We start from the raw sequence: 27,013 nt of genomic DNA, 5'->3' as shown, positions 1-27,013 counted from the left end.
TAGGTAAAAGAATGTCCTTATTTTGGCAAACCCACACTGAAATATTTAGGGATAAAGGGCCATGATGTAGACAACTTACTTAAAAAATTAATCGATTAATTGAAAATTGAGATATAATTGACTAAGGTTTTCAATTTTATGATCCACTTTTAAGTAAATTACTTAGAGGTGCCAGATCTTAACTCTGGAATGTTTTATAATTTCAGGCTAGTACCCAGGTGAATGGAATCTCTTTGAAAGGACAGCAGCCAGGGAGCTGCAGGGATGTGATATTTATTCGGGGACTGCAGGGTGGGCCCTCAAATTTCAGAGGATAAACACTTCATCAGGTCTAACAGTTACAGTGCATAAACATACTTGTAATTATTCTTGAGGCATGCTCACTAACATGCTTTACCAGGACAACTACACTTACACGTGCCAGCAGTTCAAGAGCATAAAAGGGGTATTGCTTACACTGTAGAGCAAAAAGGGGTCTTTATACTTAGTGAAATCAATGCTCCCAAACTCAGGGTGACACTCGAGAACCATGGATTTCAGCATAACGTAACCTGACACAAGTAGGTATTTTAGAGCCAGACCATCTGGCTCAAATCCCAGCTCCACCACTAAGTACCTGCATGACTTTTAGCAACTCACTTCACCTCTCTGTGCCCCAATTTCTTCATCTTACAATGGGGATAATAAAAATACCTACCTCATCATGTTATGAAGAGGATTAAATGAGTCAGCACTTTCAAAACACGAGATTGCTGGCCCATGCTGAATAATCCATGAACGTTAGCTCTTAACATTAACTAAATGCTGCGATACCGGAAACAGAAGAAGAAAAGGATGCAGTGTCATAAATCTAGGTATCCGGGACTTTGATATTCACCTATAACACAGAAGGGCTTCCGGGCAAATCTCAGTCTTCCTTGCCATCCTCTGTACCGGCAACAGCAGCCTGCAGACCAGATTCGAATGATGAACTCCAAACCAAAGACGACGATCATCACAAACTCCTAAAATATCAAATGAGGCATGTCAGAGAGAGGTATTACGGATCAAACCACAGCAGGAAGCTCTGTGGATATGTCTGGACATGCAGGCACTTCATCTAAAATATCTGGTTGTTAAAGTCTGAAGTTAACATCGCCTTTTCTCCAAATCAAGCTAAACCCGGAGAACAATGGAATTGTATTTCCTATCATGGAATGCTATTCCTCTTCAAGTCTCTAAAGCTTTGCAAGTTTAGGAGTCTGTTTTAATTCTAAATATGCAGGCTGAATTACAGATCCCCTTGTCTGGAATACGCAGTCCCTCAAGATTGGTTCCAGGACCCCATGGACACCAAAATCCTCAGATGTTCAAGTCCCTTATATAAAATGGAGTAGTGTTTACATAAAACCTACACACATCCTTCCATATACTTTAAGTCATTTCTAGATTACTTATAATACCTAATACAATGTAAATGATTTGTAAATAGTTGCTGGCATGCAGTTCAAGTTTTGTTTCTTGGAACTTTCTGGAATTTTTTTTCCAAATATTTTCGATCTACGGTTGGTTGCATCTGTGGATGTGGAACCTGCAGATAAGGAGAGCTGACTGTATAGTGCAATTGACCTTAGAACCTGGTAACATGTAAAATATGTGAAATGAAACAGCAAACCCTGAAAACACAGCTTCACAGTTTTACAGAAAACAGACCCTCATTTTGCTGCAAGGAGTGACATAATCCCTGAGCCCTTAAGAGTTGTTCTCAGAGAAGGAGAAGTTAATATTTAGGAGGATACTGAGTTCTTTTGTTATGATTCAAAATCTCCTTATAAGACAGCAAGTTTTGACAGTGTTGTTGTGTGTGGCACATACATCCTTTGACAGAAATGAGACCCTGAAGCCTCTGGATCTGAAGCTTCTTAATTATTAGGCTGCCCTTTGGTGAAAGCTGCCTAGAAAATAACACTTGCTCCAGCAGGAGGGCTTTGAGATTATCCAGGAAGAGTTGTGAGTGAACCCTGGGGAAGGCCTACTAAAGAGGCTCATTAAATGTGGGTCACAGACTGAGAAACCACGGGACTCTGTCAGAAGAAAGCACCTCTGGAGCAGACCTGTCACAGTCACCTTGTTGTCCCTTTATAGGGGCAGGCACTGAGTTTATCACATTTGAGTTGTTTTCCTTTAAAAATATTTCCCTCTCGTTTTTTTTTTTTTTGAATCTCTCGTCTTTAAACAAGGGTTGAGTCAGCATTTATGATGTAGAACAATATTTATTACTTGATTTTTGTTATAATTGCTTAATTATAAAAGTGATACATGGTTTTTATTAAAGTCTCTAAACATCACAGACGTGTTGAGTGTACAAAGTAGTCCTAAGCCACTCCCCCTCCTCTCACGTCCCAAGATAAAAACTGTTATCAAATTTAGAAAAATGGCATTTTTGTTGCAAGTTTCAGGCAAATGTCTGTTTCTTCAGTTAGAGCATGTGATGATATACTGCACTTTTGAAATGCCTAGTAGAGATACATCATTCTCTCCTTCTGTTATTTTGCACTAAGTAACCCACAAATATTTCTCATCATGGGAAATAAATCTCCAATATCATGGCTGCTTACTTACAGTGATTTGAAACTACCCGTGGGCTAAACCTCCACAGACGATTTTATGCAGAAAACCAAAGCCACGGTCAACGCACACTCATTGATGATATCAGGGTTTTGTTTTGTTTTGCTTTTAGTTTTGAGTATATATCTAGGTAGTTGAGTTTATTCATTCATTAAGGTGGCTGAAGCGCCATGTTAGGAAGAGCTGGGAGTGAAACCTGGGGAGGCCAGGCTTGGTTTAATCCTTCTCTTTCCTCATACAGAGCCTGCTGAGGCCCCAGGTGCCCAGCAGCCGTGTGTCCAGTGCACATTTAATGGCAGGGCCATTTTACCCCGGCCGCCACCTCCTACTTGAGCCAGGAAGTCTGGCACTCCACTTGTGGGGTCCTATTATCAGGGATAGCTAAGAAAATCCCAAATGTGGCCTGAGCAGCTGGCACTACAGTAGAATGATTTTACTTTTTCATGGGAATAGCTGCTACCAGCCAATGTATGGCCAATCATCTTTAGATATTGAATAAAGAATATTAGAATAAAGTAACATTCTATTACTTTAGGAAGGTAGGTCCTCACTGCATCATTTCTATGTTGTATCCTGAGGCAGATAAATTACATCTACAAATTCTTTATTCAGGGTCCCTTGCTCAGGAGTACTGCCTCTTGAATTTTTTTTTAAAATTATGTTGGGAAAAATCCTTCATTTCCAAATAAAGCAAGAGGAAGTTGTAATTAGATTTCACTACAGGGTCACAGTTTCTGCCTTGGAGAAGTAAGACTAGGGTCAGAATTCTCTCCTACTAGAGCATTCCTTAGTATTCTTTATGAGGGCCTGGTTTTAGACTTAGTGAGCGATAACCTCAAACTCTGGTCACTGAGTGAGCAGCAGGGAGGTGTCTGTGCAGCATTTCTCTCAGGCCTGGAGCTATAGGACGTGGGGATGCTCCCTCCCGAGACTTGAGCTGATTCGATTGGGAGCAAAAGCATGAAAACCACTTTGACCAGATTCTGTCTCGTTTCCTGAAATTTCCATCTTATTTCAATTAAAAGGAACAAAGTGCTATTGAGAAAGAGGGGGGAAAGGATTCCAAATCTGACAGTCAGACCTGGTGGGGAATGGAATTGTGAGAAGAGCACCTTTTCTCTCTTTTTTCATTTCTCCACTTTGTTGAGGTATAATTGACAAATAAAAGTTCTGCATATGTGAGCTGTACAATGCGATGTTTTGATGTACGTAGACATTGTGAAGTGTTTACCATAATCAACCTAATTAACATATCCATCACCTCACATAGGTAACTTTTTTTTTTTTCTGGTGAGAACACTTAAAATTTAATCTCTTAGCAAATTTCCAGGACACACTAACACTATTGTTAACTGTAGTCACCAGGCTGTATGTTAGGTCTCCAGGACTTATTCATCCTGCATAATTGAAACTTGATGCCCTTTGTCTAGTATCTCTCCTTCCTGCCCACCTTCCAGTCCCTGGCAATCATTCTACTTTCTGTTTTTATGAGTTTGACTTTTTAGATTCCTCATATAAGTGAGAACATGCAGTATTTTTGTTTCTCTGTCACACTTATTTCACTTAGCATAACACCCTCCAAATTCATCCATGTTATTGCAAATGGCAGGATTTCTTTTTTAAGGCTGACTAATACTCCCGTCTCTGTCTGTCTGTCTCTCTATCTATCTATCTCACATCTTCTTTATTCATTTGTCCACTGATGGACACTAAGGTTGTTTCCACATCTTGGCTATTGTGAATAATGTTGCAATGAACATGAGGGTGCAGATATCTCTTTGAGATCCTGACCTCACTTCCTTTGGCTATAGGACCAGAAGTGGGTTTCTGACAGCTCTATTTTTAATTTCCTGAGGAACCTCCAGACTGTTCTTCATAGTGGCTGCATCAATTTACATTCCCACCAACAGTGCACGAGGGCTCCCTTTTCTCCACACCCTCTCCAGCACTTGTTATCTTTTTGATAACAGCCATTCTAACACATATGAGGTGATATCTCATTGTGCTTTTTATTTCTTAATTAATTTTTAGTTGCTTTACAATGTTGTGTTAGTTTCAGGTGTACAGCAAAGTGAATCAGTTATACATGTACATATATCCACTCATTTTTAGATTATTTTCCCATATAGGTCATTACAGAGTATTGAGTAGAGTTCCCTGTGCTACACAGTAGGTTCTTATTAGTTATCTATTTTATATATTAGTAGTGTGTATATGTCAATCCCAATCTTCATCATGGTTTTGATTTACATTTCTGATGATTAGTGATGTTGGACACCTTTTCATAATACCTGTTGCCCATTTTTAAATCAGGTTATTTTATTTTATTTTTTGCTACTGAGTTATGGAAGGTCCATATATGTTTGGATATTAACTTCTTATCAGATGTTTGGTGTGCAAATGTCTTCTCCCATCCCAGAGGTTGTGTCTTCACTCTGTTGATAGTTTCCTTTTATGTACAGAAGATTTTATGTTAGATGCAATCCCACGTATTTATTTTTGTTTTTGTTTTTTGTGATTTTGAGTCATATAAAAAAAGCCAAAAGACAAATTCTGTATGATATCACTTATGAGTGGAATCTGAAAAATAAAACTAACTAGTGGATATAACAATAAACAGACTCACCAATATAGAGAACAAACTAGTGGTTACCAATGAGGAGAGGGACGTGGGGAGGGGCAAGATAGGGGTAGGGGATTAAGAGACACAAACTACTAAGTATAAAATAAATAAGCTACCAGGATATATAGTACAACACAGGGAATAGAGCCAATATTTTATAATAACTATAAAGGGAATATAACCTTCAAAATTGTGAATAATTATGTTGTACACCTGAAACTTATATAATATTGTACATCAACTGTACCTTAATTAAAAAACAAAAAAATCATTGCCCAGACCAATGTCAAGAAGCTCCTTCCCTATGTCAGAAAGAGAAAGGCAAACATCATATGATATCACTTATATGTGGAATCTAAAAAAAGGGTACAAATGAACTTATCTTAAAACAGAAATAGAGTCACAGATGTAGAAAATAAACTTATGGTTACCCGGGGGTAAGAGGGTGGGGAGGGATAAATTGGAAGAATTGGGATTGACATATACACACTACTATATATAAGATAACCAATAAGGACCTACTGTATAGCACAGGGAACTCTACTCAGTACTTTGTAATGGCCTATATGGGAAAAGAGCCTTAAAAAGAGTGGATATATGTATATGTATAATAGATTCACTTTGCTGTACACTTAAAACTAACACAATGTTGTAAATCAACTATACTCAATAAAAATTTAAAAAAAAGAAGCTCCTTCCCTATGTTTTCTTCTAATAGTATTATAGTTGCAGGCCTTACGTTTAAGTCTTTCATCCATTTTGAGTTGACTTTTGTATGTGGTGTAAGATAAGGGTCCAATTTCATTCTTCTGCATATGGATATCCAATTTTCCCATTCATGATAAAAACTCTCAGCAAGTCAGAAATAGAGGTTTACTATCTCAAATTGATAAATAGAATCTACAAAATCCTTACAGCTAATGTCATACTTAATGATGAAAGACTGAAAGCTTTTCTCCAAAAATCAAGAACACAGAAAGATGTTAGTTTCATCACTCTTATTCAACATAGTTGCAAAATATAGTCACAGCAATAAGGCAAGTAAAATAAATAAAAGGCATACAACTGGAAAGACAGACATAAAATAGTCTATATTTGCAGATGCATGATTGTCTACAGAGAAAATCTCAAGGAATCTACCAAAAGACTCTTAGAAATAATCAGTGAGTTCAGTAAGGTTGAAAGATACAAGATCAATATACAAAAACCAATCAGATGTCTGCATACTAACAGTAAGGATGTGGAAGCCAAAATTAAAAGCACAATATTATTTATGATCATTCTAAAGAAATTAAATGTTTAGCTATGCACTTAACAAACCTGTACAGGGTACGCAGGCTGAAAATTATAAAACGTTGGTAAAAGAAAGCAGACGAGACCTAAGTAAATAGAAATACCATGTTCATGAATTGGAAGATTCAACATAATAAAGATGTCAGCTCTTCCCAAATTGATGTGTAGGTTTAATGAAATTCCTATCAAACTCCTAGCAAGTTTTTCTTTTTTTGTAGACATAAAGAAACTTATTCTAAAGTTGACATGGAAAGGCACAGACCCTAGAATAGCTAAAAATAATCCTGAAAAAAGAGAATGAAGTGGGAGGAATCACTTTATCTGATATTAAGGCCCACTATGTAGCTCTAATAATCAGTACTGTGTGGTCTTGGCAGAGGGACAGACACATAGAGAATGATGGAGCACAACAGAGAACCTAGAAATACACTCAGACAAACATGCTCAATGGATTATTTCATAAAGGTACATAAGTAATTCAAAGGAAGAAGAAATAGCCCTTCAATAAGCAGTGCTGGGACAACTGGACATCCATATACAATAAAATGAACCTCTATCTATATCTCACACTTTATACAAAAATTGATTCAAAATGGATCATGGGCTTAAGTGTTAAAACTATACAACTTTTAGTAAAAAACATAAGAGAAAAGTTTTAGGAATTGAGCTAAGCAAAGAGTTCTTTGACTTTACACCAAAAGCATAAGTAAGGAAAGGAAAAATTGATAAACTGGACTTCATCAAAAGTAGAGAGGATCACCCCCTCTTGCGAGAGCACAAGAATCACAACTAACTGCTGATCAATCATTGACAGGAAGACACTGGAACACACCAAAAAAGACACCCCACATCGAAAGACAAAGGAGAAGCCACAAAGAGATTGTAGGAGGGGCACAATCACAATAAAATCAAATCTCATAACTGCTGGGTGGGTGACTCACAAACTGGAGAACACTTATACCACAGAAGTCCACCCACTGGAGTGAAGGTTCTGACCCCACGTCAGGCTTCCAAACCTGGGAGTCCAGAAACGGGAGGAGGAATTCCTAGAGAATCAGACTTCGAAGGCTGGTGGGATTTGATTGCAGGACTTTGACAGGACTGTGGGAAACAGAGACTCCACTCATGGAGGGCACACACAAAGTAATGTGTGCATCAGGACCCAGGGGAAGGAGCAGTGACCCCAGGGGAGACTGAACCAGATGTACCTGCTAGTGTTGGAGGGTCTCCTGCAGAGGCGGGAGGAGGCTCTGTCTCACCGTGAGGACAAGGACGCTGGCAGCAGAAGTTCTGCGAAGTACTACTTGGCATGAGCCCTCCCAGAGTCTGCCATTAGCCCCACCAAAGAGCCTGGGCAGGCTCCAGTGTTGGGTCGCCTAAGGTCAAACAACCAACAGGGAGGGAACCCAGCCCCACCCATCAGCAGTCAAGCAGATTAAAGTTTTACTGAGCTCTGCCCACCAGAGCAACATCCAGCTCTACCCAGCACCAGTCCCTCCCATCAGGAAACTTGCACAAGCCTCTCAGATAGCTGCATCCACCAGAGGGCAGCCAGCAGAAGCAAGAAGAACTACAATCCTGCAGCCTGTGGAACAAAAACCACATTCACAGAAAGATAGACAAGATTAAAAGGCAGAGGGCTATGTACCAGATGAAGGAAAAAGAAAAAAACCCAGAAAAACAACTAAATGAAGTGGAGATAGGCAACCTTCCACAAAAAGAATTCAGAATAATGATAGTGAAGATGTTCCAGGACCTTGGAAAAAGAATGGAGGCAAAGATGGAGTAGATACAAGAAATGTTTAACAAAGACCTAGAAGAATTAAAGAACAAACAAAGACAGATGAACAATACAACAACTGAAATGAAAACTACACTAGAAGAAATCAATAGCAGAATACCTGAGGCAGAAGAATGGATAAGTGACCTGGAACACAGAATGCTGGAATTCATTGCTGCGGAACAGAAAAAAGAAAAAAGAATGAAAAGAAATGAAGACAGCCTAAGAGACCTCTGGGACAACATTAAATGCAACAACATTTGCATTATAAGGGTCCCAGAAGGAGAAGAGAGAGAGAAAGACCTGAGAAAATATCTGAAGTGATTACAGTCGAAAACTTCCCTAACATGGGAAAGGAAATAGCCACCCAATCCAGGAAATGCAGAGAGTCCCAGGCAGGATAAACCCAAGGAGAAACATGCTGAAACACATAGTAATCAAATTGGTAAAAATTAAAGACAAATAAAAATTATTGAAAGCAGCAAGAGAGAAATGACAAAGAGCATACAAGGGAACTCCCATAAGGTTAACAGCTGATTTCTCAGCAGAAACTCTACAAGCCAGAAGGGAGTGGCATGATATACTTAAAGTGATGAAAGGGAAGAACCTACAACCAAGATTACTCTACCCGGCAGGGATCTCATTCAGATTCCATGGAGAAATCAAAAGCTTTACAGACAAGCAAAAGCTAACAGAATTCAGCACAACCAAACCACCTCTACAACAAATGTGAAAGGAACTTCTCTAAGCGGGAAACACAAGAGAAGAAAAGGACTTACAAAAACAAACCCATAACAATTGAGAAAATGGTCATAGGAACATACATATCGATAATTACCTTAAACGTGAATGGATTAAATGCTCCAACCAAAAGACACAGGCTTGCTGAATGGATACAAAAACAAGACCCATATATATGCTGTATACAAGAGACCCACTTGAGACCTAGGGACACACACAGACTGAAAGTGAGGGGATGGAAAAAGATATTCCATGCAAATGGAAATCAAAAGAAAGCTGGAGTAGCAATACTCATATCAGGTAAAATAGACTTTAAAATAAAGAATGTTACAAGAGACAAGAAAGGACATAATGATCAAGGGATCAATCTAAGAAGAAGATATAACAATTATAAATATATATGCACCCAACATAGGAGCACATCAATACATAAGGCAACTGCTAACAGCTATAAAAGAGGAAATCCACAATAACACAATAGTAGTGGGGGACTTTAACACCTCACTTACGCCAATGGACAGATCATCCAAACAGAAAATTAATAAGGAAACACAAACTTTAAATGACACAATAGACCAGAAAGATTTAATTGATATTTATAGGACATTCCATCCAAAAACAGCAGGTTACATTTTCTTCTCAAATGTACACAGAACATTCTCCAGGATAGATCACATCTTGGGTCACAGATCAAGCCTCAGTAAATCTAAGAAAATTGAAATCATATCAAGTATCTTTTCTGACCACAACGCTATGAGATTAGAAATCAGTTACAGGGAAAAAAATGTAAAAAGCACAAACACATAGAGGCTAAACAATACGTTACTAAATAACAAAGAGATCACCAAAGAAATCAAAGACGAAATCAAAACATACCTAGAGACAAATGACAACAAAAACACGATGATCCTAACCTATGTGGTGCAGCAAAAGCAGTTCTAAGAGGGAAGTTTATAGCTATACAAGCCTACCTCAAGAAACAAGAAACATCTCTAATAAACAATCTAACCTTACACCTAAAGGAACCAGAGAAAGAAGAACAAACAAAACCCAAAGTTAGTAGAAGGAAAGAAATCATAAAGATCAGAGTAGAAACAAATGAAATAGAAACAAAGAAAACAATACCAAAGATCAATAAAACTAAAAGTTGGTCCTTTGAGATGATAAACAAAATTGATAAACCTTTAGCCAGACTCATCAAGAAAAAGTGCAAGAGAACTCAAATCAATAAAATTGGAAGTGAAAAAGGAGAAGTTACAACAGACACCACAGAAAAAGAAGTTACAACAGACACTGCAGAAATACAAAGCATCCTAAGAGACTACTACAAGCAACTCTATGCCAATAAAATGGACAACCTGGAAGAAATGGACAAATTCTTAGAAAGGTATAAGCTTCCAAGACTGAACTAGGAAGAAATAGAAAATATGAACAGACTAATCATAAGTAATGACATTGAAACTGTGATTAAAAATCTTCCAACAAACAAAAGTCCTGGACCAGATGGCTTCACAGGTGAATTCTGTCAAACATTTAGAGAAGAGCTAACACCCATCCTTCTCAAACTCTTCCAAAAAATTGCAGAGGAAAGAACACTCCCAAACTCATTCTATGAGGCCACCATCACTCTGATACCAAAACCAGACAAAGATACTACAAAAAAAGAAAATTACAGACCAATATCACTGATGAATATAGATGCAAAAATCCTCAACAAAATACTAAGAGAATCCAACAACACATTAAAAGCATCATACACCATGATTAAGTGGGATTTATACCAGGGATGCAAGAATTCTTCAGTATACGTAAATCAATCAATGTGATACACCATATTAACAAATTGAAGAATTAAAGCCATATGATCATCTCAATAGACGCAGAAAAAGATTTTGACAAAATTCAACACCCATTTATGATAAAAAGCTCTCCATAAAGTGGGCAAAGAGGGAACCTGCCTCAAAATAATAAAGGTCATATATGATAAACCCACAGCATACATCATTCTCAATGGTGAAAAACTGAAAGAATTTCCTCTAAGATCAGGAAGAAGACAAGGATGTCCAGTCTCACCACTATTATTCAACATAGTTTTGGAAGCCCTAATCACGGCAATCAGAGAAGAAAAAGAAATAAAAGCAATACAAATTGGAAAACAAGAAGTAAAACTGTCGCTGTTTGCAGATGACATGATACTATACATAGAGAATCCTAAAGATGCCACCAGAAAACTACTAGAGCTAATCAATGAATTTGGTAAAACTGCAGGGTATAAAATTAATGCACAGAAATCTCTTGCATTCGTATATACTAACGATGAAAAATCTGAAAGAGCAATTAAGGAAACACTCCCATTTACCATTGCAACAATAAGAATAAAATACCTAGGAATAAACCTACCTAGGGAGACAAAACACATGTATGCAGAAAACTATAAGACACTGATGAAAGAAAGTAAAGATGATACCAACAGATGGAGAGATAGACCATGTTCTTGGATTGGAAGAATCAATATTGTGAAAATGACTATACTGCCCAAAGCAATCTAAAGATTCAGTGGAATCCCTATCAAATTACCAATGGCATTTTTTACAGAACTAGGAGAAAAAATCTTAAAATCTGTATGGAGACACAAAAGACTCCTAATAGCCAAAGCAGTCTTGAGGGAGAAAAGTGGAGCTGGAGGAATCAGACCCCCTGACTTCAGGCAATACTACAAAGCTACAGTAATCAAGACAATATGGTAGTGGCACAAAAACAGAAATACAGATCGATGGAACAAGATAAAGAGCCCAGAGATAAACCTATGCACCTGTGGTCAACTAATTTATGACAAAGGACGCAAGGATATACAATGGAGAAAAGACAGTCTCTTCAATAAGTGGTGCTGGGAAAACTGGACAGCTACATGTAAAAGAATGAAATTAGAACACTCCCTAACACCATACATAAAAATAAACTCAAAATGGATTAGAGACCTAAAGGTAAGACCAGACACTATAAAACTCTTAGAGGAAAACATAGGAAGAACACTCTTTGACATAAATCACAGCAAGATCTTTTTTGATCCACCTCCTAGAGTAATGGAAATAAAAACAAAAATAAACAAATGGGACCTAATGGAACTTCAAAGCTTTTGCACAGCAAAGGAAACCATAAACAAGATGAAAAGACACCCCTCAGAATGGGAGAAAATATTTTCAAACGAATCAATGGACAAAGGATTAATCTTCAATATATATAAACAGCTCATGCAGCTCAATATTAAAAAAACAAACAACCCAGTGCAAAAATGGGCAGAAGAGCTAAATAGGTATTTCTCTAAAAGAGACGTACAGATGGCCAAGAAGCACATGGAAAGCTGCTCAACATCACTAATTATTAGAGAAATGCAAATCAAAACTACAAGGAGGTATCACCTCACACCAGTTAGAATGGGCATCATCAGAAAATCTACAAACAACAAATTCTGGAGAGGGTGTGGAGAAAAGGGAACCCTCTTGCACTGTTGGTGGGAATGTAAATTGATACAGCCACTATGGAGAACAGTATGGAGGTTCCTTAAAAAACTAAAAATAGAATTACCATATGACCCAGCAATCCCACTACTGGGCATATACCCAGAGAAAACCATAATTCAAAAAGACACATGCACCTCAATGTTCACTGCAGCACATTTTACAACAGCCAGGTCATGGCAGCAACCTAAATGCCCATCGACAGACGAATGGATAAAGAAGATGTGGGACATATATACAATGGAATATTACTCAGCCATAAAAAGGAACGAAATTGGGTCATTTGTAGAGACGTGGATGGATCTAGAGACTGTCATACAGAGTGAAGTAAGTCAGAAAGAGAAAAACAAATATCGTATATTAACACATATATGTGGAACCTAGGAAAATGTTACAGATGAACCAGTTTGCAGGGCAGAAATTGAGACACTGATGTAGAGAATAAACATATGGACACCAAGCGGGGAAAGTGACGGGGGGGTGGTTGGGGGATGAATTGGGCGATTGGGATTGACACGTATACACTGATGTGTATAAAATGGATGACTAATAAGAATTTAAAAAAAGTAGAGAGGTTGAAAAGACAAACTGTAGACTGAGAGAAAATATTCTCAAAGCACAGATATGACAAAGGACTAGTATCTAGAAACTATTAAAACTCTCAAAACTCAACAGTAAAAAACAGTTCAACTAGAAAATGAGCAAAAGACATGAACAGCCATTTCACTAAAGAGGAAAATGGATGGGAAACGAGCACATGAAAAAATATTCAACATCATCAGCCATGTAGGAAATGCAAGTTAAAACACAAGATAACACCACATACCTATCAAAATGGCTAAAATTAAAAATAGTGCCAACACAAAATGCTGGAGAGAATGTGCAGAAACTATATTTCTTGTGCATTGTTGGTGAGAACGTAAAATGATGTAGCCACTCTGGAAAACAGCTTGATAGTTTCTTATATAATTAAACATGCAGTTACTATATGACTCAATAATTGTACTCTTGGGCATTCATGCCAGAGAAATGAAAACTTATGCGTATACAAACACCTGTACACGAATGTTCATAGTGGATTTATTCATAATGACCAAAACCCAGAAACAGCCCAGATGTCCTGACCACGTGAATGGTTAAACAAGCTGTGGTCCATCCATATTGTGGAATACTACTCAGCAGTAAAAATGAACAAACTATTGACACACACAACAACCTGGATGAATCTCTGGGGCATTATGCTGAGGGGAAAAAGGCAATCCCAAAGGTTACATACCATGTTATTCCATCTACAAAATATTTTTAAACTGAAAAATTTTAGAAATGCAGAACAGCTTAGAGGTTGCTGGAAGTCGGGGATGGAGGGAGGAGGGGTGTTTGGGGGAGAAGTAGCATGTGGGTGCAGTTATTGAAGGACGACCTGAGAAATCCTGTGGTGATGGAACTGTTTGGTGTGTTGACTGTGACCAGAGATATATGAGCCTCCACACGTGTTAAAATTGTACAGAACTAAAGACCAACATACAAACACATGCATGTCCACATATAAATACCCCATGCAAAACTGGGGAAATCTGAATAAGATCTGTGGATTGTATCAGTGTTATCATCCTGGTCATGATATTACACTATAGTTTCACAAAATGTTATCATTTGGGGAAACTGGGTAAAGTGTACATAGAATATCTCCATATTATTTCTTACAACTACATGTGGGCCTACAGTTACCTCACAAAAAATGCAATTAAAAAAAAGTCATTCCCCATCATGTAGCTCAGTGGGGTCACCTCCAAAGAGGAAACGTTCTTCTTCATGTCCAGTTACTGGATCTGAGCTCACTGTGTTTTGGTTTCATGGCTCCAAATGACCCTTTGGATGGGTCTCCTTATTTTATCTTCCAATCAGCTAAAAGTACAAACATCTGTTACGCTCATTTGAAATGACTTCTATTTGGTAAGAAGTTCTCCTGACCTTTGCTGGGCAGCGGAGACACAGGTTCTGCTGCCTTTGCTGCTGTACCTCAGGATCAATCAGCTCATATTCTCTCGCTTTTTTTTTTTTTAACATCTTTATTGGAGTATAATTGCTTTACACTGGTGTGTAAATTTCTGCAGTATAACAAAGTGAATCAGCTATATGTATACATACATACCCATATCTCCTCCTTCTTGCATCTCCCTCCCACCCTCCCTATCGCACTCCTCTAGGTGATCACAAAGCACCGAGCTGATCTCCCTGTGCTATGCACCTGCTTCCCACTAGCTACCTATCTTACATTTGTTAGTGCATGTATGTCCATGCCACTCTCTCACTTCATCCCAGCTTACCCTTCCCCCTCTCCATGTCCTCAAGTCCATTCTCTACGTCTGCATCCTTATTCCTGTCCTGTCAGAAGCTTTTTTTTTTTTAAGATTACGTATATATGTGTTGGCATACAGTATTTGTTTTTCTCTTTCTGACTTACTTCACTCAGTATGAGTCTCTAGGTGAATCCACCTCACTACAAATAACTCAATTTCAGTTCTTTTTATGATATGACTAATGGCTGACTAATATTCCATTGTGGAATTTTTATATTCCATTGTATATATGTGCCACATCTTCTTTACCAATCCATCTATCGATGGACACTTAGGTTGCTTCCATGTTCTGGCTATTGTAAATAGAGCTGCAATGAACATTGTGATACATGACTCTTTTTGAATTATGGTTTTCTAAGGGTATATGTCCAGTAGTGGGATTGCTGGGTTGTATGGTAATTCTATTTTTAGTTTTTTAAGGAATCTCCATACTGTTCTCCATAGTGGCGGTATCAATTTACATTCCCACCAACAGTGCAAGAGGGTTCCTTTTTCTCCACACCCTCTCTAGCATTTATTGCTTGTACATTTTTTTTTTTTTGGGAGGGTACGCGGGCCTCTCACTGTTGTGGTCTCTCCTGTTGTGGAGCACAGGCTCCGGACATGCAGGCTCAGCGGCCATGGCTCACGGGCCTAGCCGCTCCACGTCATGTGGGATCTTCCTGGACCGGGGCACGAACCCGTGTCCCCTGCATCGGCAGGCGGACTCTCAACCACTGCGCCACCAGGGAAGCCCCTGTTTGTACATTTTTTGATGTTGGCCATTCTGACTGGTGTGAGGTGATACCTCACTGTAGTTTTGAATTGCATTTCTCTAATGATTAGTGATGTTGAGCATCCTTTCATGTGTTTGTTGGCAATCTGTATATCTTCTTTGGAGAAATGTCTGTTTAGGTCTTCTGCCCATTTTTGGATTGGGATGTTTTTCTGATATTGAGCTGCTTGTATATTTTGGAGATTAATCCTTTGTCAGCTGCTTTGTTTGCAAATATTTTCTCCCACTCTAATGCCCTTTATTCAAATGTTGCTAAAGAGATTAGGGAATAATAATCAGAGTACTTGACCTACTAGGAGGAAGCTGCAACGTAAAGCTGGTGTTATTAAGTATGGTTCTGTATTTCTTCTTTTAAGATCCTGGAAGCTTGGCTTTGACATCTCTCCACAGAACTAAAGGCAATGTTTATTATTTTAATCACCTGTCTTGAAGGAGTTGTAGTGTTTCCTCACTTGTCCTCAGAGAAACATAGAGTACCTTTCCTATTCTTCCTAAAGACTTAGGAGGTGCATATAGAAATTAAGAAACCAAAGAGGTGGACTTCCCTGGTGGCACAGTGGTTAAAAATCCTCCTGCCAATGCAGAGGACATGGGTTCGAGCCTTGGTCTGGGAGGATCCCACATGCCGCGGAGCAACTAAGCCCGTGTGCCACAACCACTGAGCCTGTGCTCTAGAGTGCGTGAGCCACAACTACTAAGCCACACGCCACAACTACTGAAACCCATGCATCTAGAACCCGTGCTCTGAAACAAGAGAAGCGACCGCAATGAGAAGCCCGCACACCACAACAAAGAGTAGCCCTGCGCACAGCAACGAAGACCCAACGCAGCCAAAAAAAAGAAAGAAAGAAAAAGAGGCAGGGGAGAGCTAGTCTTCTGTTCTACTTTGAATATCCATTGAGAATACTAACCAGCATTAACCCCCTTTTCTAGCTATTAAGGAAGAATCTTCGTATGTTGCTATTTCATTGATATGTATAACTTTGCTGTATAACTTCAGATTTAAACTATATTCTTGCAGTTATCTTGTGTTTGAGTTACTCAAAGAGGTTTTAGGCACAGACTGATATTTTTGGTACAAATTCACAAGCCTAACAGCTCATGTTCTGGTTGTTTTCTCATTAATCAATAGCACTGTTCATTAAAACACAGTGACCTTTGTCTAATCTACAAGCTGTCTGCTGTGACTATTAATTTTTTCTGTTTTCATGCCAGCAAACAGCATTTTTCTGAAGATGAGATGCTGACATTGTAAACCCCGTGACATTTTTACCAATTCTTGAAGAGCTGTGGCTAATTAAATGTACAAAATTGGAAGTACTGTCCTTACTCAGAATACCAGCATAATCAGTTTCCAGCTATCTTTGCTCCTTTTTTTTTGTATGTATACTTAAAGTACCACAGGGCTAGCAGGCCAGCATGCCTCCTCCCATAACCCCTGCAGGGAGAGGATTTGTGATGTAAACTGAGCCGTGAATCACAAAGAAAGGCATCAGTCACAGGGGTTGCAGTTATAATTCTCTGTAATTTGGAAAATTCTATTAGTATAATACATACTGAGGAAATGAAGTTCAGATCTAGAAATGGCACAACGCTTAAATCGAAATGTGGAAATAAAAATACAAAAGTAAATCATTTGATTTTTGTCTCTCTGAAGGACAGAAAAAGACCCCAACACATGCTTACTAACTGTTACCTAGAGGCCATCACACACCATCATCAACCTAGCTTGACTTCACATTCTTTTTATTTTGGGGGATGGTATATTAACGGTTAGTGAATTGGAAGAGAATTTGAGGAAGTGAATGTTTTTACCAAAGGGATTAAGTCGAGGACGGGATCATGCCTGTACTGAGGGTGGTGGTGAGGGTGTGACAGCATTTACTAAGTGGACACTGAGTGGGGTGATCAGAGGATGGGGCGTAGAAGTGCAAGTGGGGTGAGGACGGGGCACCGGTGCTCCCACCTTTGTAAACCATGGTTGAGATGGTTCTGAAGCCAGTAACTGGGTTGCCCCACTGGCCAGAGGGCTTAGGGAGACACTGGTAGAAGAATTCGTCTCAGGAGCACCAGGAAAATTTAGATTTCCTCCTTACTGGTTGGTTGATTCCCCAAATATCTCTATAAATAATTTGTCCTTTCAAGTTTTCCATACCGTTTAAAATGTAAATCTCCCTCTGAAAAATAATTCATTTAACCACATTTATATGCTGAGGTTCATTTATCCAGAGGTTTCTCAGAGGGGCACAGGGAAGGGAGTGGTTTGAACATGTCCCATCCCGAATGACTGAGTCACACTTTGTTACCTAAGAAGGACTAGGGGAAGGTTTTCATCAGGTGTTGGGGCCACAGGGGCAGGAGGTAGGTGACCCCTTGGCAGGTAGACAGGACCGGAGGATGTTCCTGGCTTCCCCACAGTGCAGCCTAGGGGATCCCATATGTCCTAGTTGTGGAGGGGAGGCCCCAGTAGTGAATTTAGACACTGAGGTATGGGTTGGTTGCTGTCAAGTGCTGTCATGATCACCTGATGTGAGGGAGACACCAGACGATCCCTCTGTGTTCATGTGTCACCTTCTTAAAGTCGCACTGACATCAGGGCAAAGGATGGCTTAGACCTTTCCCTCCGCCAGCCCGGGAAGGAGGGTGGGGTCGGTCCACAGGACCCAAAGCAGCAGTGCTCTCTGCTGAGGCGCCCAGGTTGTCGGTGCACCTGGCAGGAACAGAAGGAACAAGTGCCTTTTGGTCCCCCACCCCTAACCAAATTACATCTTCATTGGTTTAAGGTTTGTGTACAGGTGTGTCTGCATGCAGCCACGTGTGTGTATAGCCAGGGATAGAACAAAAACACTGAGGCATGAACTCCAAGCCAGAAAAACAAAAAACAGCTTGCCACACCTTGAGCTGAACCTGATATTCATTCTGTTAAGGTTTTGCCAAATAATCACCAAAGAACCAGTTCAACTTGGAAATGAAGCTAGAAGTCCCAAATCAGATCGAAGTGGAACACCAAGAGAGTCTTCCAAATGAGTGAAATCATGCCAAGTTTTCATTTGATTAGTGTTGCTAATTTGTCAATTTCTCATCATCCTACAGGCTTTTCTTTTTCTCAAGAATTATAGGAGTTTGTTCCCAAAGAATTTAAAATTTAAATTTAAAATGAACATTAATTCAACACCCATATATGATGAAAACTCTCCAGAAAGTGAGCATAGAGGGAACCTACCTCAACATAATAAAGGCCATATATGACAAACCCACAGCAAACATCATTCTCAGTGGTGAAAAACTGAAAGCATTTCCTCTAAGATCAGGAACATGACAAGGGTGTCCACCCTTGCTACTATTATTCAACAGTTTTGGAAGTCCTAGCCATGGCAATCAGAGAAGAAAAAGAAATAAAAGGAATACAAATTGGAAAAGAAGAAGTTAAACTGTCACTGTCTGCAGATAACATGATACTATACATAGAAAACCCTAAAGATGCTACCAGAAAACTACTAGAGCTCATCAAGGAATCTGGTAAAATTGCAGGATACAAAATTAATGCACAGAAATCTCTTGCATTCCTATACACTAACAGTGAAAAATCAGAAAGAGAAATTAAAGAAACAATCCCATTTACCATCGCATCAAAAAGAATACCTAGGAATAAACCTACATAAGGAGGCAAAAGACCTATACTCAGAAAACTATAAGATACTGATGAAAGAAACAAAAGATGACACAGAAAGATGGAGAGATATACCATGGTCTTGGATTGGAAGAATCAATGTTTTCAAAAGAACTATACTACCCAAAGCAATCTACAGATTCAATACAATCCCTATCAAATGACAATGGCATTTTTCACAGAATTAGAACAAAAAATTTTACAATTTGGAAACACAAAAGTCCACAGATAGCCAAAGCAATCTTGAGAAAGAAAAACAGAGCTAGAGGAATCAGGCTCCCTGACTTCAGACTATACTACAAAGCTACAGCAATTAAAACAGTATGGTACTGGCACAAAAACAGAAATACAGATCAGTGGAACAGGATAGAAAGTCCAGAGATAAACCCACACACCTATGGTCACCTAACCTATGACAAAGGAGGCAAGAATATACAATGGAGAAAAGACAGTCTCTTCAATAAGTGGTGCTGGGAAAACTGGACAGCTACATGTAAAAGAATGCAATTAGAACACTCCCTAATACCATACAGAAAAATAAGCTGAAAGGGTTAAAGACCTAAATGTAAGGCCAGAAACTATCAAACTCTTACAGTAAAACATAGGCAGAACACTCTATGACATCAATCACAACAAGATCCTTTTTGACCCACCTCCTAGAGAAATGGAAATAAAAACAAAAATAAACAAATGGGACCTAATTAAACTTAAGAGCTTTTGCACAGCAAAGGAAACTATAAACAAAATGAAAAGATAACCTTCAGAAGGGGAGAAAATATTTGCTAATGAAGCAACTGACAAGGGATTACTCTCCAAAATATACAAACAGCTTATGCAGCTCAATATCATAAAAAACAATTAACCCAATCAAAAAATGGGTGGAAGATCTAAATAGACATTTCTCCAAAGAAGACATACAGATGGCCAACAAATACTTGGAAAGATGCTCAGCATCACTAATTATTAGAGAAATGCAAATCAAAACTACAATGAGGTATCACCTCACACCAGTTAGAATGGGCATCATCAGAAAACCTACAAACAATAAATGCTGGAGAAGGAGTGGAGAAAAGGGAACCCTACACTGTTGGTGGCAATGTAAACTGGTACAACCATTATGGAGAATAGAATGGAGGTTCCTTAAAAAAGTAAAAATTGAGCTACTATATGATCCAGAAATCCCACTCCTGGGCATATATCTGGAGAAAACCATAATTTGAAAAGACATATGCACCCCAATGTTCATTGCAGCACTATTTACAATAGCCAGGACATGGAAGCAACCTAAATTTCAAAGGAATGAAATAATGCCATATGCAGCAACATGGATGGACCTAGAGATTGTCATACTGAGTGAAATAAGTCAGACAAATATCATATGATATCGCTTACATGAGGAATCTAAAAAAAGGGGGTATAAATGAACTTATCTACAAAACAGAAATAGAAAACAAACTTACGGTTACCAGGGGAGAGGGGGGGAGGGATAAATTGGGAGATTGGGATGAACATCTACACACTACTATATATAAAACAGACAAACAACAAGGACCTGATGTATAGCACAGAGAACTCTACTCAATCCTCTGTACTGATCTCTATGGGAAAAGAATCTAAAAAAGAGTAGATGTATGTATACATAAAACTGATTCACTTTGCTGTACACCTGAAACTAACACAACGTTGCAAATCAACTATACTCCAATAAAAACTTTTTAAAAGTGAACACTGCTACTGGAAATAAAATGAGGCCATTCTATTAGTTTTATAACAAGAAAATATGCAAGGGCAATGGGTTCTTACTTATAAAAATTTAAAATACTTATAAAATTTTAAATAAAATTCCGCAAAACAAAGGAACAATGTATTTCAGTGAAGAGAGAGCCCTGCCTTAAAAGGCAGGTAAATGTCAGCCAAGCTGACCATACAGCAAATGTTACGTTGCCCTTTGGTGGCATTTCTCCTGTGGGTGGAGTGATGCCCGTGACAAGGCAGCCATTGGGACGCAGTGTGATGGACTGAACGCCCCTGTGCGGAAGCCCTGAGCCCCGTGTGGTGGTGTGAGGAGGTGGGGCCTCTGGCAGGTGAGGAGGCGCAGATGAGGTCATGGGTGTGGGTCTCCTGGATGGGATTAGCACCCTCACAAGGAGAGGAAGAGAGACTGGGGGACACAGCGAGAAGGCTGCCATCTACAAGCCAGGAAGAAGGCTCTCGCCGGGGGCCTGAATCAGCCAGCACATTGATCTTGGACTTCCAGCCCCCAGAACTGAGAGGCAAACACACCCAGCCTGTGGTATTTTGTTCTAACCGCCGGGCTGACTGAGCGGCCGGTTTCTGTGCTACTGAGAGGCTGGGGGTCAGGCAGGACCAAGCACATGGGCTCTTGGAGAGCTTTCAGGATTTTGCTTTTCTTACTGAGGAGTTATAGCTCTGCCTTACACATGCCTGGGCTTGGACCAAAGAAACTGCTCTTGTACTGGGAGATGCCCTGCCTTTCAGAAGATCTTCCTCTTCCCTCTTCTTTTGGGGTATTTGCGTTGTTTAGTACAATAACTACTCTGTGACACCTACTTCATTTGTCGGTTTCATGAGTCACTTGACAAATATATACTGAAGACCGTGGCGGGGCAGGAGGTCAAGGGGAGCAGTGTGTCTGCCCCCCGGAGGAGGAGGTGACCGTTTGTTTGGGATGATAAGGCACATGCACTAGAGAACTCACACGGTGAGGTGCCGTGAGGTCCCCTGAGAAGCTCCTCACCCACTGTGGTGACTCCCTCACTAAATGCCCCTTGCAGTATTCTTCAGTTCAAAACTTCAGGCTTAGCGAAAACTAATTAGCATACTGCTTTGTCAATCCATTAAAATCAAAGTTCTGAAAAAGAGCTAGCTAGAAGAAGAAAAACTGGAGTGAGCTAATTGGCCGATAGTGTTTTTCCTAAGCTGCCTATTCAGCATTATTGACACTAATTGCGATTGGTGAGCAAGATGTCTGGTGTCAGCGTGCTTGTTTTGATGAATCTAAGCTAGAGGACAGTAATTACCAATTTCACTCCTATGACTTATAACAATTTTGTTTTCATTGGGGGTCGTGTGATGAGATCTCTCCTCTTTTACTATTTCACTGGAACAATAAGATTTTCCTCCATTGGTTAAGAAAGGTTCTTAAGACAGGCTGGGAAAAGAAAAAGCAAGGGACAGTTTATTCCTTTTATCTGAGCATGTTTTAAGCAGACTCCCCAAAGGTTTTGGTCTTTGAAAGACGTGGAACTTCAGGGTGGAGCCGAAGTGTCTCCTGAAAGCCCAGGAGAAAGCAGCCAGGGTTTTATTTACTCAGTGATGGCAGAGGCTGTGCTGATGGAAGGAAGAGCCCTGAGACCCTCGCAGGCGAGCTGTCCGGGGTGGGGACGCTCGGCTGTTGGTGGGTTGTGAGAACGGGGCAGGGCGATGGGAGTCCAGCAGGAATCAGATACCGCTTGCCTTCCACATGCTGCCACTAACAGAAGGTGTGTACCAGCTTTCTGTGCATGTCTGATAAACGCAAAATGTTAGCTATCCCCAAAGTATTAATACGTAAATCAGTGGCATTGTAACACTTCCTGAATTGAAGAAAAATTTGAAGTTTTCGGCCCCTTTGAACATTTAGATCATCAAGAAAAATCAAACCTATGCAAGATCACTTATTTTACTAGTTTCTATTTTATTAACCATGTGAATCTTCACACTGTATCCTTTAAAAAACCTGTCATGATTCTGGGATGTTTATTTACATCTCTAGTTATCCATCAGAATCATTCAAGACCAGTCATGCTGTAAATCAAGGATATTCTTAAACTGGGAAGGTGAAGGGCCTGTTCATTGATCAACTTGAATTAATTTAATGAGCTCCTCTGCCTGTTGTTTATTTGAATCATTAAACAATAGAGTAAGAATGAATATGTCTTCTATACCCCTGGCCTAAGAAAAACTGAGATGAGGATAAAAACAAGAAAAGTACTTGAGAGATTTCCAACTGTTTCAGAACACCAACTTTTATGATCCCTAAGCACACGACCTGGCACAGGGCAAATACTTATCGATTTGATTTAATGGCAAGTTATCCTGACAGCTGATTCCAAGGAATCCTTGGGGGTCTCCCTTGTTTCTATCACAGTTCTTTTCTCTGCTGTGTCATTCATCAGGCCATGTTCTGATCCTAATTTGTTCTTCTGAAGTCTCCCTGCCAGAGAGAAAACGCCTCCTCTTGCTGTGTCCAGCGTTCATCTTAGACAGAGACAGCTCCTACTGTACAGAAGGCATCACTCTTACTTGCCCATAATGTTGTTTTTGTTGAATGTCTCTGTTCTGGTCATCAATGTGTCTTGATTAATACACCACTGCCTGCTGGTCCCCTGTCACGCACACCTGCTACACAACCTCTGACAGGCGATAGCCTCCGTTCACAGGACACGTGGCTATCACTCAGACTGATCTGGAAAATCACTTCGTGTAGGAGGGACCTGATCTGTCATAGGAACTTGAAACCCTGCTCTGTTCTCTTGCTCTTTTCTTTGGTTGTAGACTCATTCCTCCCTGGCCACACGACACTTGATTGGAGACTACGGTAGTCATTGAACCACATATGAGAGGATCGATTCACAATTTGAACGAATAAAGCATCCTGCACACAATTAGGGACCAAAGCTGCGGAAATACAGACCCATTGACTCGGCAGGACATTAACAAAAAGTAGGCTCTGAGCAAAAATAACTGTCCATTCGGAAGTTAAGGCTCTGCCCTGAAAAGAATGGTCTGGAGAAAACGCCTTCCTTGCCACTTCCTGGGCAGCATGGAAGCCTGAAGAGAGGGAACGCTACGCAGTGGTCCGTGAATCCTCCGTAGAAGCTGGACAGGAGAAGTCGAGCAGCAAGGAGTGTGAGAGCACGTTTACTCAGAGTGAGGGCTGGGGTCTGGGGGCTTGGCTGGAGGGGAGGCCTGAAGCAAGGAGGACCTGCCAGTTCCCTGGTTGCCATGGAAACAGCTCTCTCCTCCTCGGGTCTGCATCCCCTTTTCATCCTTGCTCACCCTCCAGGTAGGCCCATGAAGCCTCCAGAGAGGAAGGGCCATCTGGCCTCTCAAGGCAGCCTCACTGGGCAGTCCCTGGTCACAGCCGAAGCCCCACGGGTGCCGTTTGCAGGTGTGGATGTGGAGGACTCACCTGCCGTTTCCCCGCCTTGACAGGCAGGGGGTAGAATTGCATTCTGCAGGGAATTCGCACTCCCCTGCCCCATAATGAAGTCTATCTAAGAGTCACCAAAGGCACAGGTTTCAGAGACTAGCTGCTGTTCCCCAATTAGTACCTTATCAGAGGGCATAAACTGTTTATACTGTTGAGAGTTCCTATCTTCACTTCTTCCACTTCATTTACTCTGCTTGTTTGCACAGTAAATGCAGATCCAGTGGAATCTTACCTTCCTCAAGAGCATAAATACAGTTCATCACTTCCATTCACACTCCACTAATTCAAACCTTGTGAGAATTCTGCTAGAGTGTGGGTACCATTTTTAAAGGGGGATTTACTAGGCAAATTAAGAACAGAAATGAGAGGATAAGAGAGAAGGTTTAACATATTTAAGAGGAAATAGTTTTCAAGATCCTTAATAACACTTATTTGCATTTAAACAATTAATGGAAAAATTACAAGCAAGCCATCTCATTAATTAAAGAAACCCCAGCAGGATCTTTATTTGGCAACAGCTTGCGAGCAGAGATTCCCGGTTAGTCAGTATCGACTCGATGGCGAGCGGTAAGAAATAGGCCTGCTCCCAATTCTCATCACCCCCTTTCAATCGTCGTGACTGTTTCCCAAACACGGAGGTGATCACTCCAACCAGCGACAGCCAGCTGCACACATCAGCGTGCGAACGCGTGTCACCGGTCCCACATGTGCTCTGGGTCCCTGTGGTGGCTGGAAGCAGCCCCCGACCCAGGAGAGGCAGGACCAGGAAGGTCAGAAGGAGGGTCCACGGTTGACCCCAGGGCTTGAGACCCATTTCCCCAGCCCTGTGTCCCCCACTCCTTGCTCTGCATCTGCATGCTCTGCTCTGATCCTTTCGTATCTCTCCGTGACCCCCCCCCCCCAGTAGACGGCCTACGGCCTTTCTCTCCCTGATCACCAGGCCCTGGAAACCCAATGGGCTGCACGCTCCCCTTCCAGGGAAGCAGCACGGTGCCTTGACTAGGTCACTGTCAAACACTGGGATCACTCATGTGGCCACAGGAGGACGTTTAGGACAAAGCTTAGAAAATGGAGATTCCACCATGCTTCATTCATTCATTTGGTGGAGAGCGTGGGTTAGAAGCATGGAGGGGCCCTGCCATGTGTGACTTTGGACAAGTTAACTTAACCTCACTGAATCTCACTTTTCTTTTCTGTAAAATGGAGATAAAACTCCTTCTTTAAAGGGTTGTTACCAGGGTTTAAATGACTTAATACTTGTACAGTGCTTAGGACAGTGTCTGATACAGAGAAATCCCTCTTATAACTACTAAGTAAAATAATGCATTCATTCAATATTTATTGAGGGATTCCTATGTGCCAGGTGGTATTCTAGATGCTGGAGATACAGAAGTGACCCAAGACTCAAAAATTCCTGCCCGCTTCAAGCTTCCAGTGACGAAGGCAGATAGTATCCCTGATAAAAGCTCTTTACAGCCCGCGCGGAGGTGAGAGCTGCAGAGACCAGGCAAGGAGGCCGACGGTCCTGGGAGGCTGCGCAGGCACCCGGCCTGGAGCAGGAGAGCCCGTGGGCCTTTCAGAGAGGCTTCCAGGCAGTGAGCTCAGCTGATGTGTGGATGGGGAGCCGGAGATACGGGGCTGACAGGTGGGAACCGAGGGCGGGACTGCGGAGGGCCCTTCAGGGCACGGCAAGAACCCTGGCTTTACTCGGAGAAGGGGGGCTGCTCCAAGACGAGGGCCTCAGGAAGAACGGGCCGAGCCGTGTGTCCCCTCACACAGCTGCTCGGGCCGTGCGCTGGCTTTGGGAGGGATGGGAGGGCCCCCCGAGAGGAAGCGGGCACCCGCAGAGGGTCCACGAGCGGGAATGAACACTGGGGCAGGACCCAGGTGTGTCTCTTCCAGGCAAGAGGAGAGGAATGAGATGCCAGGCCAAGAAGAAGGCTCTCCCGGACACCTGCTAAGTGGAAGCCTGAAGCTGCAAACATGTCACGTCCTCAGAGACGGTTTCTCACAATGATCAGAATCTCCAAGGGGGGGCTGTTCTGTCCACACTTCCTCACTCTTAGTGTTCAATGTGGCCCTGAACTCACAAGCTTCCAAGGGCGGCTCTCGGGCGGTGAAAAACAATGTGAGATGTGACATTTATTGGCAGTACAGGAAAGAAAAACAGCAGGAAGAAAGAATCATCTTATATTTGAGTTTTATACGTTCCAAGGGAAATTTAAATAGAAATTCAAAACACATGAAATGTTTTAATTAATTAATTATTCAGTTATTTACTTAATATTTTAATTGAAGTATAACTGGCTTACAATATTATGTTAGTTTGAGGTTACAACATAGTGATTTGATATTTTATACATTGTGAAATGACCACTGTCACCATACAAAGTTATTACAATATTATTGACTCTATACCCTATGCTGTACT

At 40.7% G+C, this 27,013-nt stretch overlaps 1 protein-coding gene across 5 annotated transcripts in view; it reads right to left on the bottom strand.

The window, feature by feature from the left end:
• Positions 1–27,013, bottom strand: part of KCNQ5 (potassium voltage-gated channel subfamily Q member 5) — a gene marked incomplete at its 5' end in the record, with an annotated part of 580,126 nt that overhangs the window by 154,379 nt on the left and 398,734 nt on the right. For all 5 annotated transcript variants that reach the window (XM_082633969.1, XM_082633971.1, XM_082633973.1 and 2 more), the window contains one exon: positions 878–1,004. In XM_082633969.1, the coding sequence (XP_082490095.1) occupies positions 878–1,004 (127 nt within the window). The remainder of the gene's footprint in view (positions 1–877; positions 1,005–27,013) is intronic.

Source organism: Mesoplodon mirus (assembly GCF_964341445.2).
Source record: "Mesoplodon mirus genome assembly, chromosome: 10".
Taxonomy (NCBI): domain Eukaryota; kingdom Metazoa; phylum Chordata; class Mammalia; order Artiodactyla; family Ziphiidae; genus Mesoplodon; species Mesoplodon mirus.
This window is presented reverse-complemented; position numbering and strand designations above follow the sequence as displayed.